Source organism: Bombina bombina, chromosome 5 (assembly GCF_027579735.1).
Source record: "Bombina bombina isolate aBomBom1 chromosome 5, aBomBom1.pri, whole genome shotgun sequence".
Taxonomy (NCBI): domain Eukaryota; kingdom Metazoa; phylum Chordata; class Amphibia; order Anura; family Bombinatoridae; genus Bombina; species Bombina bombina.
The window spans coordinates 956,222,054-956,243,055 of NC_069503.1; the positions used below are offsets into that span (position 1 = coordinate 956,222,054).

The 21,002-nt window shown below is 37.2% G+C and overlaps 1 protein-coding gene across 1 annotated transcript in view; it reads right to left on the reverse strand.

Annotated features, from left to right (window-relative positions):
* Positions 1-390: 390 nt before the first annotated feature.
* Positions 391-21,002, reverse strand: part of PAG1 (phosphoprotein membrane anchor with glycosphingolipid microdomains 1) — a 194,445-nt gene continuing 173,833 nt past the window's right edge. Inside the window, exon 7 of the mRNA XM_053715157.1 lies at positions 391-2,274. Coding sequence (XP_053571132.1) covers positions 1,915-2,274 — 360 coding nt within the window. The 3' untranslated portion in view covers positions 391-1,914. The remainder of the gene's footprint in view (positions 2,275-21,002) is intronic.

The window sequence follows — 21,002 nt, forward strand, 5'->3', positions numbered from 1 at the left end:
CGTGAGTGAGCTAAGGGACATAAGTGGATTATACTTTATGAATAATTAAGTGAAAAATCTTAATACATTTAAAAAAAACTAAAAAAAACAAAACTCTACAGCTTTGGTAATATGGCCTCATGTATCTCTCTACACCACCTTAAAGTTAATGTACTACTTCATAATAGATGTGGGCATTTGGAGGTTTAGGATACCTCCGAATGTGTGGCCAGTCGGCTATTTTCATTCCGAAATTTATGCTTGTGAAACAGAAACACATTAAAATCTTGATTTGCACAAAAAATAGCCTATAGGGCCGCTTTCTTCCGCATTCAGAGGTATCCGAAATGCACAAATCTACTTCATATCCCTTTAACATTAGCAAGGTTACAAAACACAAACAGCCATCAGTTTTATTTCAGGAGATCCCTATTTATTATAGTCACAGATGTCTTAACACCATTTGCAAAACAAATTTGTACATCATACAATAAGATTGGCTTTATGATTTGAACTTCCCTAAAAAAAGCAAGAAAATTAAAATACACCATAAATCTTCAAAATATAACATTTTTGTTATATCTGTTGGCACGGTGATATAGAATGAAATAATAAAAAATAAAAAAAACTGTATGTGCCTTTCAGCAGATATAACATAAGGACAAAAATATATTAAAAAAAATATTTATTTTATTTGAAAGCCAAGATTCATTCACCAAAACATCAGGCTTGCAGAAGAATGTAAATGTATATTAATGAAATATAAAACACAAAAGATAATGAGCACAGTACCTAGTTTCCTTTATGTTGATTACCAATCAGGAGTGAACGTTGCCAATGGATTCCTGCTCACCCTTCACTTGTAGACAAATATCAATTGCAACAGCACTGCCTCATTAAAAAAAGACCCTTTATTCAGGTATTATAATACATAATATTGAAGTGGTGCTGTTGCAAATAATATTTAATGAATGAAATATGCCCATTGTCTTTTTTTAAAATGTATATGACATGATTCTATACTAAGCTGGAAATGCATGGGGCTGTCTTATAGAATTTAGAATATTAGAATTGTGTATGTACCAGGTGTTTGATAATACTTTTCAAATAATTTCAGGGCTATATTAAAGAGACATAAAAGTCTTCATGGTTTAGAGAGAGCATGCAATTGAAAAAAAAATCCAGTTTACTTCTATTATCGATTGACTTAATATTCTTTGTTTAACAGCATACCTAGGTAGGCTCAACAGCATGCTTGTGCATTGACCACGATATAGTAGCAGTGTTTCCAACAATGGTTGTAGCAATATTATATGCTGCTGCCAGATAGTGCTCACAATACGAACATGCTTATGAGCCTATCTAGGTATGTACCTTAACAAAGGATACCAAGAGAATGAAGCAAATTTGATCCTTTTTATTTTAAATTTCACATTATCTAAATCACAAAACTTTAATTTGGCTATTTATGTCGCTTTAATTGTGAAACTTAATGCAAACACTGTATTAGCAACCAGATCTTTTTAAAATGGCAATATTTAATATAGAAATGCTTACAAACCAATTTCTTTTTCTTATTTCCTAGAAATAATAATAATCATAGTTTTTTAACACTTTAATTTGATACCAACTCCCTTCATATATGGAACAGCAAATTTATGAATCAAATTGCTAAGTGTAAAGTAGACACAAAACTATGTAAAAGCTGCATCAGTTCATTAGCATCCCCTTTTTTTGGCAATGCTCCCATTTACATAAAAAAATAGCACTTTTATGTTAAGCGAGATGCATATAATAGCCCTGTAAGAAAGAGTCCCTCTTTGTGGTCAGAAGGCCTTGTATGCGGATGTGTGCTTTCTGTACAAAATCAGTTCCTCAAGAATAGAAGTCATGTGCTATTTCAGTTGTAAAAGAAAAATTCCAAAAATTAACACTTTAAAGTTTTGTGTTTTCTCCATTTTGTTGCAGATCACCAATACTTTCATAATCACTCTCCCCGTGAGGAAAAACTGCTTGATTAGAATTTGAGTAGGATATAGTCCTCTCCTCCACCCTACTTATGTTTGCAATAGCTTCATATTCGGGATCTTGTCCGCCATTTATTAGGTCCACGGATTGTGGCAAACCAATAATATTTGGGCTTTTGTCAATATCTCGGACGGTGGCGTACGTGCCGTTGCAAGCAGATGGCGACAGGTCAACGCCAACATCTTGAATGTAAGAGTAATGACAAAAATCATCTTGAAGTCTCAGGGACTCTCCGGTTTTAGACACGCTGGAGTACATTGCAGAGATCTACAAATAATGATATAAATATATATATATAAATGTTTTAAGACACAACATAACACGTGAGCAGGCAAAGGACGAATATATGTCAAGTGGTAATCAATTGACAACTACATATTACAAGATAATGGTTTACGTTTATGTCACAGAATCAGAAAATTGTCACTGTAAATGTCAACTAAATACAGTAACATATGGATAACAAATGTCAGTAAGGTAGGGACATTAAAGTTACATGAAAGACAACATGTTTCTTTCAAGATTCAGATAGAGAATATCATTTTAAACAATGTTTCAATTTACCTATTTACTTTATCAAATTTGGTTTCTTCTCTGTGTATCCTTTATTGAATGAACAGCAATGCATATGGGTGGGCCAATAACATGAGGTATATTTGTACAGCCACCAACCAGCAGGTTCTGAGCCTATCTAGGTATGCTTTTCAATAAAGAATACTAAGAGAATGAAACAAATGAGATAATAGAAGTAAATGGAACAGTTGTTTACAATTGCATGCTCTCTCTGAATTATAAAAGAAAAAACACATAATTTATGTAAGAACTTACCTGATAAATTCATTTCTATCATAGTGGCAAGAGTCCATGAGATAGTGACGTATGGGATATACATTCCTACCAGGAGGGGGCAAAGTTTCCCAAACCTAAAAATTCCTATAAATACACCTCCCACCACACACATACCTCAGTTTTAACATATAGCCAAGTAGTGAGGTGTAAAAAGGAGTAAAAAAAGCATGCAAAAAGAGGAACTGGAAAAAAAAAGTGCTTTTATACAAAAAAAAATCATAACCACCAAAAATAAAGTGGGTCTCATGGACTCTTGCCTCTATGAAAGAAATTAATTTATCAGGTAAGTTCTTACATAAATGACGTTTTCTTTCATGTAAGTGGCAAGAGTCCATGAGTTAGTGATGTATAGGATATAATACCCAAGATGTGGAAATCCAGAGTTACTAGAGAGTGAGGGATAAAATAAAAACCGCTATTTCCGCAGAAAAAATTAAATTCAAATAATAATAAAGTTTTCTTAAATTTCAAAAAACTCAAATCATAGACAAAAGAATCAAACTGAAACAGCTGCCTGAAGAACTTTTCTACCAAAGACTGCTTCTGAAGAAGCAAATACATCAAAATGGTAACATTTTGTAAATGTATGCAAAGAAGACCAAGTTGCTGCTTTGCAAATCTGATCAACTGAAGCTCCATTCTTGAAAACCCAAGATATAGCGACTGATCTAGAAGAATGAGCGGTAATACGCTGAGGCGAATACTGATCCTCCTCCAAATTAGCTTTGAAAATCAAAAGCTCTGACCAAGATGCCAAAGAAATGGCAGAAGCTTTCAGAGTTTGTTTGCAACCAGAAAAAATAACAAACAGACTTGAAGTCTTACTGAAAAGTAGTTTCAACATACGGTAATATTGCAAAATTCTTACCACATTCAAAGAATGTAAAGACCCCTTAGGAGTATTCCTAGGGATAAGACACAAAGAAGAAACAATAATCTCTCCATTAATGTTGGTAAAAATTCACAACCTAATGCAAAAAAATTTAAGACATATCCCGCAAAACAGCTTATCTTGATGGAAATCAGATAAGGAGACTCACAAGAGAGGACAATTCAGAAACTTCTAGCAGAAGAGAAAACCAAAGAAATACCACTTTCCAAGAAAGTAGATAAATAACCAAAGAATGCATAGGCTCCAAAGGAAAAACTTGCAAAAACTTAAAAAACAAAATCGAGACTCCAAGTAGGAGAAAATGATATAATAACAGGCTTGATACGAAACAAAAACTGAACCAAACAGTGAAAATTAGGGAGTTAAACAATCTGTTTATGAAATAAGACCAAAAAAGCAGAGATTTGTCCTTTCAAAGGATTTACATACAAAAACCTGAATTCAGATCATCCTGAAGAAACTATAAAATCCTAGGAATTCAAAAGAACGTCAAGAATAATCATGAGTGGAGCACTATGAAATACAGGATTTCCAAACCCTAAATTAAAATTTCCTTGAAACAGATTTATAAACCTGTATCATAGAGAAAAAAATAACTGAGTCATAAAAACTTTGATGAATAAAAACATACGCATAGATTTAGAGTTCTACGTTAGCCGTCAAAACCAGCGTTAGGGGGTCCTAATGCTGGTTTTGTCCTACAGCTGGTATTTAGAGTCTTGTAGATTAGGGGCTAACGCTCACTTTCCAGCCGCAACTTTTTCATACCGCAGATCCCTTACGTCAATTGCGTATCCTATCTTTTCAATGGGATCTTTCTAACGCCGGTATTTAGAGTCTTGGCTGAAGTGAGCGTTAGAAATCTAACGACAAGACTCCAGCTGCAGAGAAAAGCCAGGAGTTAAGAGCTTTCTGGGCTAATGCCGGTTCATAAAGCTCTTAACTACTGTGCTCTAAAGTACACTAACACCCATAAACTACCTATGTACCCCTAAACCGAGGCCCCCCCAACATCGCCGCCACTCTATTAATTTTTTTTAACCCCTAATCTGCTGACCGCACACCGCCGCAACCTACATTATCCCTATGTACCCCTAATCTGCTGCCCCTAACATCGCTGACCCCTACATAATATTTATTACCCCCTAATCTGCCCCCCCAACATCGCTGCTACCTACCTACAATTATTAACCCCTAATCTGCCGACCCAACCTCGCCGCTACTCTAATAAATGTATTAACCCCTAATCCGCCTCACTCCCGCCTCAAAAACCCTATAATAAATAGTATTAACCCCTAATCTGCCCTCCCTAACATCGCTGACACCTAACTTCAAGTATTAACCCCTAATTTGCCGACCGGACCTCACCGCTACTCTAATAAATGTATTAACCCCTAAAGCTAAGTCTAATCCTAACACTAACACCCCCCTAAATTAAATATAATTTTATTCTAACGAAATAAAATAATTCTCATTAAATAAATTAATCCTATTTAAAGCTAAATACTTACCTGTAAAATAAACCCTAATATAGCTACAATATAAATAATAATTACATTGTAGCTATTTTAGGATTTATATTTATTTTACAGGCAACTTTGTATTTATTTTAACCAGGTACAATAGCTATTAAATAGTTAATAACTATTTAATAGTTACCTAGTTAAAATAATTACAAAATTACCTGTAAAATAAATCCTAACCTAAGTTACAATTAATCCTAACACTACACTATCAATAAATTAATTAAATAAACTATCTACAATTATCTACAATTAAATCAACTAAACTAAATTACAAAAAAATCAAACACTAAATTACAAAAACAAACAAACACTAAATTACAAAAAATAAAAAAAGATTACAAGAATTTTAAACTAATTACACCTACTCTAAGCCCGCTAAAAAAATAACAAAGCCGCCCAAAATAAAAAAAATGCCCTACCCTAATCTAAAATAAAAAATTTACAGCTCTTTTACCTTACCAGCCCTTAAAAGGGCCTTTTGCGGGGCATGCCCCAAAGAAAAAAGCTGAAACAGTTGAATCTGATTGGCTGATTCAATCAGCCAATCAGATTTTTCCTACTTTAATTCCAATTGGCTGATAGAATCCTATCAGCCAATCGGAATTTGAGGGACGCCATCTTGGATGATGTCATTTCTATCAGCCAATCGGAATTAAAGTAGGAAAAATCTGATTGGCTGATTGAATCAGCCAATCAGATTCAAGTTCAATCCGATTGGCTGATCCAATCAGCCAATCAGATTGAGCTCGCATTCTATTGGCTGTTCCGAATGCGAGCTCAATCTGATTGGCTGATCCAATCAGCCAATCGGATTGAACTTGAATCTGATTGGCTGATTCAATCAGCCAATCAGATTTTTCCTACCTTAATTCCGATTGGCTGATAGAATCCTATCAGCCAATCGGAATTCGAGGGACGCAATCTTGGATGACGTCATTTAAAGGAACCTTAATTCGGACTTAGGACGTCGTTAGAAGAGGATGGATCCGCGTCGGCTGCTTCAAGTTGGTCCCGCTCCGCGCCGGATGGAAGAAGATAGATGATGCCGTCTGGATGAAGATGTCTACCGGTCCGGATGCCCTCTTCTTGCCGGATAGGATGAAGACTTCGGACCCTCTTCTGGACCTCTTCTTGCCGGATAGGATGAAGACTTCGGACCCTCTTCTGGACGGATCGGTGATACCCGGCGTTGTGAAGATAAGGTAGGAAGATCTTCAGGGGGCTTAGTGTTAGGTTTTTTAAGGGGGGTTTGGGTTAGATTAGGGGTATGTGGGTGGTGGGTTGTAATGTTGGGGGGGTATTGTATGTTTTTTTACAAGCCAAAGAGCTGTTTTCTTTGGGGCATGCCCCGCAAAAGGCCCTTTTAAGGGCTGGTAAGGTAAAAGAGCTGTAAAATTTTTATTTTAGGATAGGGCATTTTTTCATTTTGGGGGGCTTTGTTATTTTTTTAGGGGGCTTAGAGTAGGTGTAATTAGTTTAAAATTCTTGTAATCTTTTTTATTTTTTTGTAATTTAGTATTTAGTTTAGTTGATTTAATTATAGATAATTGTAGATAGTTTATTTAATTAATTTATAGTGTAGTGTTAGGTTTAATTGTAACTTAGGTTAGGATTTATTTTACAGGTAATTTTGTAATTATTTTAACTAGGTAACTATTTAATAGCTATTTTACCTAGTTAAAATAAATACAAAGTTGCCTGTAGAATAAATATAAATCCTAAAATAGCTACAATATAATTATTCGTTATATTATATCTATATTAGGGTTTATTTTACAGGAAAGTATTTAGCTTTAAATAGGATTAATTTATTTAATAAGAATTATTTTATTTTGTTAGAATAAAATTATATTTAACTTAAGGAGGTGTTAGTGTTAGGGTTAGACTTAGCTTTAGGGGTTAGTACATTTATTAGAGTAGCGGTGAGGTCTGGTCGGCAGATTAGGGGTTAATACTTGAAGTTAGGTGTTGGCGATGTTAGGGAAGGCAGATTAGGCATTAATACTATTTATTATAGGGTTTTTGAGGCGGGAGTGAGGCGGATTAAGGGTTAATACATTTATTATAGTAGCGGTGCGGTCTGGTTGCCAGATTAGGGTTAATAAGTGTAGGTAGGTAGTGGCGACGTTGGGGGGGCAGATTAGGGGGTAATAAATATAATATAGGGGTCGGCGGTGTTAGGGGCAGCAGATTAGGGGTACATAGGGATAACGTAGGTTGCGGCGGTGTACAAAGCGGCAGATTAGGGGTTAAAAATAATATGCAGGGGTCAGCGATAGCGGGGGCGGCAGATTAGGGGTTAATAAGTGTAAGGTTAGGGGTGTTTAGACTCGGGGTACATGTTAGGGTGTTAGGTGCAGACTTAGAAACTGTTTCCCCATAGGAAACAATGGGGCTGCGTTAGGAGCTGAACGCTGCTTTTTCGCAGGTGTTAGGTTTTTTTCCAGCTCAAACTGCCCCATTGTTTCCTATGGGGGAATCGTGCACGAGCACGTTTTTTAAGCTGGCCGCGTCCGTAAGCAATTCTGGTATTGAGAGTTGCAGTGGCGGTAAATATGCCTGTACGCTCCCTTTTTGGAGCCTAACGCAGCCCTTCTGAGAACTCTAAATACCAGCGTTGTTTAAAAGGTGTGGGGAAAAAAAACCACGCGTAGCTAATGCACCCCTTCTAACGCAAAACTCTAAATCTAGGTGTAAGTGTTCAAATTCCATGCCTTCAAATTTAGAAATTTGAGATCCTATGAAAAACTGGGCCTTGAGACAAAAAAGGTCTGGTCTTAATAAAAGAGACCAACGCTGGCAACTGACAAAACAGAGAACTGCTAAAGCATTCATCATTTCCGCCTGAAAATCACCAAACCTGGAAAGGTATCTGAAGATTCCTGTTCAGGCGAGAGGCCAACAGATCTATTTCTAGAAGACCTCACATCTGTACAAGTTGAAAAAAAAAAATATCTGTATGAAGAAACCACTCCCCCGGATGAATAATTATCGCTAAAGGACTGCAAGTCCCCCTTGATGATTGACATATGCCACTGACTGTGACATTGTCTGATTGAAAACAAAAGTAAAGTTCTCTCTTCAAACAGAGGCCAAGCCTGAAGAGCTCTAAAAATAGCACAGAGTTCTAAATATTGATTGGAAACCTAGCCTCTTGAAGATTCCAAACCCCTTATGCTGTCAGAGATCCACAGACAGCTCCCTAACCTGAAAGACTTGCATCTGTTGTGATCACAATCCAGGAAGGACGAACAAAGGAGGCCTCTTTAAACAATAAGGTGATGGTTAAACCACCAAATCAGAGAAAGCTGAGTGTTGGGATTAAAGTATATCAACTCTGATAACTGAGTATAATTCCTGCACCACTGGTGCAACATGCAAAAGCTGTAGAGGTTTCATATGAAAATGAGCAAAGGAGATTGCGTCCGATGCAGCGATCATAAGACCTACAACTTTCATGCACATAATCACTGAAGAGAATTATAGAGACTGAAGTTTTAGACAAGCTAAGACCAATTTCATTTGTCTCTTGTTTGTTAAAGAAAGAGTCATAGACACTGAATCTATCTTGGAAACCTAAGAAGGTGACCTTGTCTGAAGAATCAAGAAACTCTTAGGTAAATCGATCCTCCAACCATGTAATTGAAGAAACAACATTGGTTGTTTCGTGTGACATTCAGCTAAAAAAAAAACTGAACTAGTACCAAGACATCGTCCAAAAACACTGTAATACCTTACCCTCTGATTACAGAAAGAAGAACACCAAGAACCTTCAAGAAAAATCTTGGTGCTGTTGATTGGCCAAATGGAAAATCAACAAATTGGTAATGCTTATCTAGAAAAAAGAATCCCAGAAAACAATAGTGGTCTGAATGAATCGAAAAGTGAAAATAAGCGACCTGTAAGTCTATAGTGGACAATAAATAACCTTACTAAACAAAAGGTAGAATAGTCCTTATAGTCACCATCTTGAAATTTGGAACTCTTACATAACGATTTAAAGTTTTCAGATCCAGGAATGGATCTGAAAAAAAATCTTCCCTCTTAGGAACAATGAATAGATTGAAAATAGAAATCCAATCCCTGTTCCTGCTGAGGAACTGGTACAATAACCCCTGAAAAGTCTAGTTCTGAAACACATTGCAGAAAAGCCTGAGCCTTTACAGGGTTTGTTGCAACATGAGAGAAAAAGAATCTTCCCAAGGAAGGTATCATTCTAAAATCTATTTGAGACCCTTGAGAAACAATATTCTATTGATTTTGGACTGAACCTGTCCAAATGTCTTGAAATAACTTACGGCTAGATTTAGAGTTTGGCGGCCAAAGAGGTGCGTTAGTTACGCATGCTTTTTTTCTCCCGCACCTTTTAAATACCGCTGGTATTTAGAGTTCACAGAATGGCTGGATTTTCAGTGCATTAGGCTCCAAAAAGGGAGCGTAGAGCATAATTTAACGCCACTGCAACTCTAGATATCAGCGGTGCTTACGGACGCGGCCAGCTTCAAAAACGTGCTCGTGCATGATTCCCCCATAGAAAACAATGGGGCAGTTTGAGCTGAAAAAAACCTAACACCTGCAAAAAAGCAGCGTTCAGCTCTTAACGCAGCCCCATTGTTTTCTATGGGGAAACACTTCCTACGTCTGCACCTAACACTCTAACATGTACCCCGAGTCTAAACACCGCTAACCTTACACTTATTAACCCCTAACCTGCCGCCCCGCTATCGCTGACACCTGCATATTATTATTAACCCCTAATCTGCCGCTCCCTACACCGCCGCAACATACATTATAGTTATGTACCCCTAATCTGCTGCCCCTAACACTGCCGACCCCTATATTATATTTATTAACCCCTAATCTGCCCCCCACAACGTCGCCGCGAGCTACCTACAATAATTAACCCCTAATCTGCCGATCGGAGCTCACCGCTACTATAATAAATGTATTAACCCCTAAAGCTAAGTCTAACCCTAACACTAACACCCCCGTAAGTTAAATATAATTTTTATCTAACGAAATAAATTAACTCTTATTAAATAAATTATTCCTATTTAAAGCTAAATACTTACCTGTAAAATAAACCCTAATATAGCTACAATATCAATTATAATTATATTGTAGCTATTTTAGGATTAATATTTATTTTACAGGCAACTTTGTATTTATTTTAACCAGGTACAATAGCTATTAAATAGTTAACTATTTAATAGCTACCAAGTTAAAATAATTACAAAATTACCTGTAAAATAAATCCTAACCTAAGTTACAATTAAACCTAACACTACACTATCAATAAATTAATTAAATAAACTACCTACAATTATCTACAATTAAACCTAACACTACACTATCAATAAATAAATTAAATACATTTCCTACAAATAAATACAATTAAATAAACTAACTAAAGTACAAAAAATAAAAAAGAACTAAGTTACAAAAAATAAAAAAAACATAATTTATGTAAGAACTTACCTGATAAATTCATTTCTTTCATATTAACAAGAGTCCATGAGCTAGTGACGTATGGGATATACATTCCTACCAGGAGGGGCAAAGTTTCCCAAACCTTAAAATGCCTATAAATACACCCCTCACCACACCCACAAATCAGTTTAACGAATAGCCAAGAAGTGGGGTGATAAGAAAAAAAGTGCGAAGCATATAAAATAAGGAATTGGAATAATTGTGCTTTATACAAAAAAAATCATAACCACCACAAAAAAGGGTGGGCCTCATGGACTCTTGTTAATATGAAAGAAATGAATTTATCAGGTAAGTTCTTACATAAATTATGTTTTCTTTCATGTAATTAACAAGAGTCCATGAGCTAGTGACGTATGGGATAATGACTACCCAAGATGTGGATCTTTCCACACAAGAGTCACTAGAGAGGGAGGGATAAAATAAAGACAGCCAATTCCTGCTGAAAATAATCCACACCCAAAATAAAGTTTAACAAAAAACATAAGCAGAAGATTCAAACTGAAACCGCTGCCTGAAGAACTTTTCTACCAAAAACTGCTTCAGAAGAAGAAAATACATCAAAATGGTAGAATTTAGTAAAAGTATGCAAAGAGGACCAAGTTGCTGCTTTGCAGATCTGGTCAACCGAAGCTTCATTCCTAAACGCCCAGGAAGTAGAAACTGACCTAGTAGAATGAGCTGTAATTCTTTGAGGCGGAATTTTACCCGACTCAACATAGGCAAGATGAATTAAAGATTTCAACCAAGATGCCAAAGAAATGGCAGAAGCTTTCTGGCCTTTCCTAGAACCGGAAAAGATAACAAATAGACTAGAAGTCTTACGGAAAGATTTCGTAGCTTCAACATAATATTTCAAAGCTCTAACAACATCCAAAGAATGCAATGATTTCTCCTTAGAATTCTTAGGATTAGGACATAATGAAGGAACCACAATTTCTCTACTAATGTTGTTGGAATTCACAACTTTAGGTAAAAATTCAAAAGAAGTTCGCAACACCGCCTTATCCTGATGAAAAATCAGAAAAGGAGACTCACACGAAAGAGCAGATAATTCAGAAACTCTTCTAGCAGAAGAGATGGCCAAAAGGAACAAAACTTTCCAAGAAAGTAATTTAATGTCCAATGAATGCATAGGTTCAAACGGAGGAGCTTGAAGAGCTCCCAAAACCAAATTCAAACTCCATGGAGGAGAAATTGACTTAAAGACAAGTTTTATACGAACCAAAGCTTGTACAAAACAATGAATATCAGGAAGAATAGCAATCTTTCTGTGAAAAAGAACAGAAAGAGCGGAGATTTGTCCTTTCAAAGAACTCGCGGACAAACCCTTATCTAAACCATCCTGAAGAAACTGTAAAATTCTCGGTATTCTAAAAGAATGCCAAGAAAAATGATGAGAAAGACACCAAGAAATATAAGTCTTCCAGACTCTATAATATATCTCTCGAGATACAGATTTACGAGCCTGTAACATAGTATTAATCACGGAGTCAGAGAAACCTCTATGACCAAGAATCAAGCGTTCAATCTCCATACCTTTAAATTTAAGGATTTCAGATCCGGATGGAAAAAAGGACCTTGAGACAGAAGGTCTGGTCTTAACGGAAGAGTCCATGGTTGGCAAGATGCCATCCGGACAAGATCCGCATACCAAAACCTGTGAGGCCATGCCGGAGCTATTAGCAGAACAAACGAGCATTCCCTCAGAATCTTGGAGATTACTCTTGGAAGAAGAACTAGAGGCGGAAAGATATAGGCAGGATGATACTTCCAAGGAAGTGATAATGCATCCACTGCCTCCGCCTGAGGATCCCGGGATCTGGACAGATACCTGGGAAGTTTCTTGTTTAGATGAGAGGCCATCAGATCTATCTCTGGGAGCCCCCACATTTGAACAATCTGAAGAAATACCTCTGGGTGAAGAGACCATTCGCCCGGATGCAACGTTTGGCGACTGAGATAATCCGCTTCCCAATTGTCTACACCTGGGATATGAACCGCAGAGATTAGACAGGAGCTGGATTCTGCCCAAACCAAAATTCGAGATACTTCTTTCATAGCCAGAGGACTGTGAGTCCCTCCTTGATGATTGATGTATGCCACAGTTGTGACATTGTCTGTCTGAAAACAAATGAACGATTCTCTCTTCAGAAGAGGCCAAAACTGAAGAGCTCTGAAAACTGCACGGAGTTCCAAGATATTGATCGGTAATCTCACCTCCTGAGATTCCCAAACTCCTTGTGCCGTCAGAGATCCCCACACAGCTCCCCAACCTGTGAGACTTGCATCTGTTGAAATTACAGTCCAGGTCGGAAGAACAAAAGAAGCCCCCTGAATTAAACGATGGTGATCTGTCCACCACGTCAGAGAGTGCCGAACAATCGGTTTTAAAGATATTAATTGATATATCTTCGTGTAATCCCTGCACCATTGGTTCAGCATACAGAGCTGAAGAGGTCGCATGTGAAAACGAGCAAAGGGGATCGCGTCCGATGCAGCAGTCATAAGACCTAGAATTTCCATGCATAAGGCTACCGAAGGGAATGATTGAGACTGAAGGTTTCGACAGGCTGTAATCAATTTTAGACGTCTCTTGTCTGTTAAAGACAAAGTCATGGACACTGAATCTATCTGGAAACCCAGAAAGGTTACCCTTGTTTGAGGAATCAAAGAACTTTTTGGTAAATTGATCCTCCAACCATGATCTTGAAGAAACAACACAAGTCGATTCGTATGAGACTCTGCTAAATGTAAAGACGGAGCAAGTACCAAGATATCGTCCAAATAAGGAAATACCACAATACCCTGTTCTCTGATTACAGACAGAAGGGCACCGAGAATCTTTGTGAAAATTCTTGGAGCTGTAGCAAGGCCAAACGGTAGAGCCACAAATTGGTAATGCTTGTCTAGAAAAGAGAATCTCAGGAACTGATAATGATCTGGATGAATCGGAATATGCAGATATGCATCCTGTAAATCTATTGTGGACATATAATTCCCTTGCTGAACAAAAGGCAATATAGTCCTTACAGTTACCATCTTGAACGTTGGTATCCTTACATAACGATTCAATAATTTTAGATCCAGAACTGGTCTGAAGGAATTCTCCTTCTTTGGTACAATGAAGAGATTTGAATAAAACCCCATCCCCTGTTCCGGAACTGGAACTGGCATAATTACTCCAGCCAACTCTAGATCTGAAACACAATTCAGAAATGCTTGAGCTTTCACTGGATTTACTGGGACATGGGAAAGAAAAAATCTCTTTGCAGGAGGTCTCATCTTGAAACCAATTCTGTACCCTTCTGAAACAATGTTCTGAATCCAAAGATTGTGAACAGAACTGATCCAAATTTCTTTGAAAAAACGTAACCTGCCCCCTACCAGCTGAACTGGAATGAGGGCCGTACCTTCATGTGAACTTAGAAGCAGGCTTTGCCTTTCTAGCAGGCTTGGATTTATTCCAGACTGGGGATGGTTTCCAAACTGAAACTGCTCCTGAGGACGAAGGATCAGGCTTTTGTTCTTTGTTGAAACGAAAGGAACGAAAACGATTGTTAGCCCTGTTTTTACCTTTAGACTTTTTATCCTGTGGTAAAAAAGTTCCTTTCCCACCAGTAACAGTTGAAATAATAGAATCCAACTGAGAACCAAATAATTTGTTTCCCTGGAAAGAAATGGAAAGTAGAGTTGATTTAGAAGCCATATCAGCATTCCAAGTCTTAAGCCATAAAGCTCTTCTGGCTAAGATAGCCAGAGACATAAATCTAACATCAACTCTAATAATATCAAAAATGGCATCACAGATGAAATTATTAGCATGCTGGAGAAGAATAATAATATCATGAGAATCACGATTTGTTACTTGTTGCGCTAGAGTTTCCAACCAAAAAGTTGAAGCTGCAGCAACATCAGCCAATGATATAGCAGGTCTAAGAAGATTACCTGAACATAGATAAGCTTTTCTTAGAAAAGATTCAATTTTTCTATCTAAAGGATCCTTAAACGAGGTACCATCTGATGTAGGAATGGTAGTACGTTTAGCAAGGGTAGAAATAGCCCCATCAACTTTAGGGATTTTGTCCCAAAATTCTAATCTGTCAGGCGGAACAGGATATAATTGCTTAAAACGTTTAGAAGGAGTAAATGAATTACCCAATCTATCCCATTCCTTAGCAATTACTGCAGAAATAGCATTAGGAACAGGAAAGACTTCTGGAATAACCGCAGGAGCTTTAAAAACCTTATCCAAACGAATAGAATTAGTATCAAGAGGACTAGAATCCTCTATTTCTAAAGCAATTAGTACTTCTTTAAGTAAAGAGCGAATAAATTCCATCTTAAATAAATATGAAGATTTATCAGCATCAATCTCTGATACAGAATCCTCTGAACCAGAAGAGTCCAAAGAATCAGAATGATGGTGTTCATTTAAAAATTCATCTGTAGAGAGAGAAGATTTAAAAGACTTTTTACGTTTACTAGAAGGAGAAATAACAGACAAAGCCTTCTTTATGGATTCAGAAACAAAATCTCTTATGTTATCAGGAACATTCTGCACCTTAGATGTTGAGGGAACTGCAACAGGCAATGGTACATCACTAAAGGAAATATTATCTGCATTAACAAGTTTGTCATGACATTTAATACAAACAACAGCTGGAGGAATAGCTACCAAAAGTTTACAGCAGATACACTTAGCTTTGGTAGATCCAGCAGGCAGAGGTTTTCCTGTAGTATCTTCTGGCTCAGATGCAACGTGAGACATCTTGCAATATGTAAGAGAAAAAACAACATATAAAGCAAAATAGATCAAATTCCTTATAAGACAGTTTCAGGAATGGGAAAAAAATGCCAAACATCAAGCTTCTAGCAACCAGAAGCAAATGAAAAATGAGACTGAAATAATGTGGAGAAAAAAGCGACGCCCATATTTTTTGGCGCCAAATAAGACGCCCACATTATTTGGCGCCTAAATGCTTTTGGCGCCAAAAATGACGCCACATCCGGAACGCCGACATTTTTGGCGCAAAATAACGTCAAAAAAATGACGCAACTTCCGGCGACACGTATGACGCCGGAAACGGAAATGAATTTTTGCGCCAAAAAAGTCCGCGCCAAGAATGACGCAATAAAATGAAGCATTTTCAGCCCCCGCGAGCCTAACAGCCCACAGGGAAAAAAGTCAAATTTTTGAGGTAAGAAAAATATGATAATTAAAGCATAATCCCAAATATGAAACTGACTGTCTGGAAATAAGGAAAGTTGAACATTCTGAGTCAAGGCAAATAAATGTTTGAATACATATATTTAGAACTTTATAAATAAAGTGCCCAACCATAGCTTAGAGTGTCACAGAAAATAAGACTTACTTACCCCAGGACACTCATCTACATGTTTGTAGAAAGCCAAACCAGTACTGAAACGAGAATCAGTAGAGGTAATGGTAAATATAAGAGTATATCGTCGATCTGAAAAGGGAGGTAAGAGATGAATCTCTACGACCGATAACAGAGAACCTTATGAAATAGACCCCGTAGAAGGAGATCACTGCATTCAATAGGCAATACTCTCCTCACATCCCTCTGACATTCACTGCACGCTGAGAGGAAAACCGGGCTCCAACTTGCTGCGGAGCGCATATCAACGTAGAATCTAGCACAAACTTACTTCACCACCTCCCTTGGAGGCAAAGTTTGTAAAACTGATTTGTGGGTGTGGTGAGGGGTGTATTTATAGGCATTTTAAGGTTTGGGAAACTTTGCCCCTCCTGGTAGGAATGTATATCCCATACGTCACTAGCTCATGGACTCTTGTTAATTACATGAAAGAAATATTTACAAACATTAGAAAAAAATTACAACAATTTTAAACTAATTACACCTACTCTAAGCCCCCTAATAAAATAAAAAAATAAAAAAATGCCCTACCCTATTCTAAATTACAAAAGTTCAAAGCTCTTTTACCTTACCAGCCCTTAAAAGGGCCCTTTGCAGGGCATGCCCCAAAGAATTCAGCTCTTTTGCCTGTAAAAAAAAACATACAATACCCCCCTCAACATTACAACCCACCACCCACATACCCCTAATCTAACCCAAACCCCCCTTAAATAAACCTAACACTAAGCCCCTGAAGATCTTGTCTTCACCATGCCAGGTATCACCGATCGTTCCAGGCTCCGAAATCTTCATCCAAGCCCAAGCAGGGGCTAGACATCCATCATCCGGCTGAAGTCTTCTATCAAGCGACGGCTGAAGAAGTCCAGAAGAGGCTCCAAAGTCTTCATCCTATCCGGGAAGAAGAGTAGATCCGGACCGGCAACCATCTTCTTCCAAGCGGCATCTTCTATCTTCATCCGATGAGGACCGGCTCCATCTTGAAGATCTCCAGCGCGGACCCATCTTCTTCTTCCGACGACTTCCCGACGAATGACGGTTCCTTTAAGGGACGTCATCCAAGATGGCGTCCCTTGAATTCCGGTAGGAAATTCGAGGGAATTAAGGTAGAAAAATCAAGTTCAATCCGATTGGCTGATTCAATCAGCCAATCAGATTGAGCTCGCATTCTATTGGCTGTTCCGATCAGCCCAGAAAGCTCTTAACTACTGACTTTTTTCTGCGGCTGGAGTTTTGTCGTTAGATTTCTAACGCTCACTTCAGCCACGACTCTAAATACCAGCGTTAGAAAGATCCCATTGAAAAGATAGGATATGCAATTGACGTAAGGGGATCTGCGGTATGGAAAAGTCGCGGCTGGAAAGTGAGCGTTAGACCCTTTAATGACTGACTCCAAATACCAGAGGGCGGTAAAAACCAGCGTTAGGAGCCTCAAACGCTGGTTTTGATGGCTACTGCCCAACTCTAAATCTAAGCCTTAATCTGTCCCCTCCACACCAGAAGAACTGGTTTGAGGGCCATACCTACTGCAGACTTAAAGGATAAATTTTGTTTCTTGTAAGGCTTAGAGCCAGAAGCCTTTAGGAAAATGAGAGGTTTTCTTTTCTCTATTCTGACTAAAGGAATGAAAACATATGAGAGCTTCAAATTTACCCTTAACTCCCCTATCCCCAGACATAATGGAGATAATACTATTCAATTGAGAATCAAACAAATTATTACCCTTAAAAAAAAATAGAGATAATAATTTATATTTAGGCACCACGTCAGAATTTCAAGATTCAAACCATAAAGCTCTTCTAAATAGAATAGCTAAAAACATAGATTTGACATTAATCTTAAATTACATCAAAATACAGTATCATAAATAAAATGATTCACATAATAAAGTGAAAAACAATGTTATATACTTCAGAATCTGATAACTGCTACACTGACTGTCCAACCAGAAAGTTGAAGCAGTAGCAACATCATCCTAAGAATATAAACAGTATGTAAATATGCTCTTCTAAGGTAAGATTCAAGCTTCCTTAAAGGATCCTGAAAAAATAAGTACTATCTTCCATAGGAATAGCAGTATGTTCCCAAAAAGGAACCAGGTTTAGACCATTCTTTAGCAAACATATTACAGATAGTATCAAGAATAGGAAAAAAAAATCTCAGGAGCAATCTTAGAAATCTTTAAACACAGAATTTAAATGATTATCAACTTAGATATTAGGAGAACTAGACTCCTCAATACGTAAGGTTAACAATACTTCCTTAAAAGAGAACGAAAATGTTTAATTTGAAAAAAGAAGATTAGTCAATTACTATCTCTGATGCAGAATCTTTTGAAAGGAACCCTCATTAGCAGAAGATACTTAAGTATGCTGTTGGTCAGTACAAAGTTGATTAAATCTATAACAAGTTTGGAAAGACCTTTACATTAATTGAAGGCATAATAGCAGTCATAGCCTTCTTATTGCTGCAGCAGTAACATTTTTATATCTTCAGAACTTTTAGGTACATTAAACTTAGTAAATGTAATTGTACATATAGAAACATTATCAGCATATAATAATATGATAAAATAAGTGCCCATAATTAAGCTGAGGGAATAAAATCAGTGTTGACAATAATAACACACTTAGCTTTTGGTAGAATTGTGTACAGGCATCTTGGTTTCTACAGTAACATCAGAGGCAGGATCAGTTTGAGACAGCTCGCAAAATGTAACAAACAAGAAAAATAAAATTTAGACAAAATATCCAATTTACACAATGTAACAGTTTCAGAAAATAGGAAAAATTTATGATAGAATTTTTATAGAAAAAAATAAAATCAAAAGCAAGCATCATAGCTCTCTATAAAAAAAATGAAAGCAACGAGCAAAAGAAGGAGGGGCTTAATATAACAAATTTAGGTGCCAAAAATGACGTAAACAAAGATGACGCAAAGGCAGCGAAAAAAAACTTTTGCCGCAAAAGCTAGCACAATGAAATGACGCAACTCGCGTCATAACGGGTGCGACTTTGCTGCAAAAAATTGCAACAACAAAGACGCAAGAAATGACATGACTCGCGTCACAACAGACGCAACTTTGTGCCAAAAATCTTTGCGCCAAGAATGACGCAATAAAAAACAGCATTTTGCGTCCTCGCAAGTCTAGTTTGCCCACAAAAAATTTGAAAAACAAAGTAATATTTGAAAAACTAAGGTAAGAAATTTTTTTTTTACTTAAACTTCCCAAAACAAATTCCATACTGAAACTGTTAGACTGCAAAAGGGAAATAAACATAGACCTGACTCATGGCAAATATAAGCAAACACATATATTTAAAACTTAATAACATAAAGTGCCAAACATAGCTGAGAGTGTCTTAAAAAAATGATATAACCTTACCAGAAGACACCCATCCACATATAGCAGACAGCCAAACCAGTACTGAAAAATATCAGCAGAGGTAATGGTATAGGTGTATAACGTTGATCTGAAAAGGGAGGCAGGGGATGAATCTCTGCGACCGATTACGGAGCCTTTGAAAGGATTTCCCATGGGTGAAACCACTAAATCAACAGGCAATACTCCCTTCACATCCCTCGGACAAACACTGTACTCTGAGAGGAATTGGGCTTCAAAATGCTTAGAAGCGTCTATCATAGAAGACATCAAGAACATTTTGCTTCACCACCTCCTTAGGAGGCAAAGTTTGTAAAAACTGAGGTATGTGTGTGGTGGGAGGTGTATTTATAGGCATTTTGAGGTTTGGGAAACTGTGCCCCCTCCTGGTAGGAATGTATATCTCATACGTCACTAGCTCATGGACTCTTGCCACTTACATGAAAGAAATTGTTTTTTATGTCCCTTTAAGGTATTTATTTTTATGTATATTTAGCAAATATTACCAAAATATCTCTGCAGTATGTTTATTGTATCTCCTATACTGTTCATTATCAACTGTATAAATAAGCTCCTTTACTGCTCAAGCAAATTCAATCTAGCATGTTGCAGGGCTGTGGTTCTAATCCCGGCATAATTCACTGCAGCCACGGTAGGGCCAGTGGAAAAACATAATTTATGTAAGAACTTACCCGATAAATTAATTTCTTTCATGGTGGTGAGAGTCCACAAGCTTGTTACTGATGGGATATACATTCCTACCAGGAGGGGGCAATGTTTCCCAAACCTCAAATGCCTATAAATACACCTCCCACCTCACTCATACCTCAGTTTAATGTATAGCCAAGTTGGTGAGGTGTATAAGGAATAAAAGGAATAAAAGCAATAAAAGCATAAAAAAGAGGAATAGGATAAATAATGTGCTTTATACAAAAAAATCATAACACCCCCAAAAAAATGGGTGGGCCTCGTGGTCTCTCACCACCATGAAAGAAATGGATTCATCAGGAAAGTTATTACATAAATGATGTTTTGTTTCATACAGGTGGCGAAAGTCCACAAGCTTGTTACTAAAGGCATATAATACCCAAGATGTGGAATTCCATGAGTAACAATAAAGGGAGGGATAAAATGAAAAACAGCTATTTTCACTGAGAAATTAAATCCAAAAAATAATTAAGTTTCTTTAAAATTAAAAAAACTTAAATTATAGGAACTAGAATCAAACTGAGACAGCTGCCTAAAGAACCAATCTATCAAAAGCTGCTTCTGAAGAAGCAAAAACACCAAAATGGTCAAATTTAGTAAAGGTATGCAAAGAAGACCAAGTGGCTGATTTGCAGATTTGATCAACTGAAGCTTGATTCTTGAAAGCCCAAGATGTGGCAACTGATCTTGTAGAATGAGCTGTAATTATCAGAGACGGAGACTGCCCCACCTCCAAATAAGCTTTGAGAATC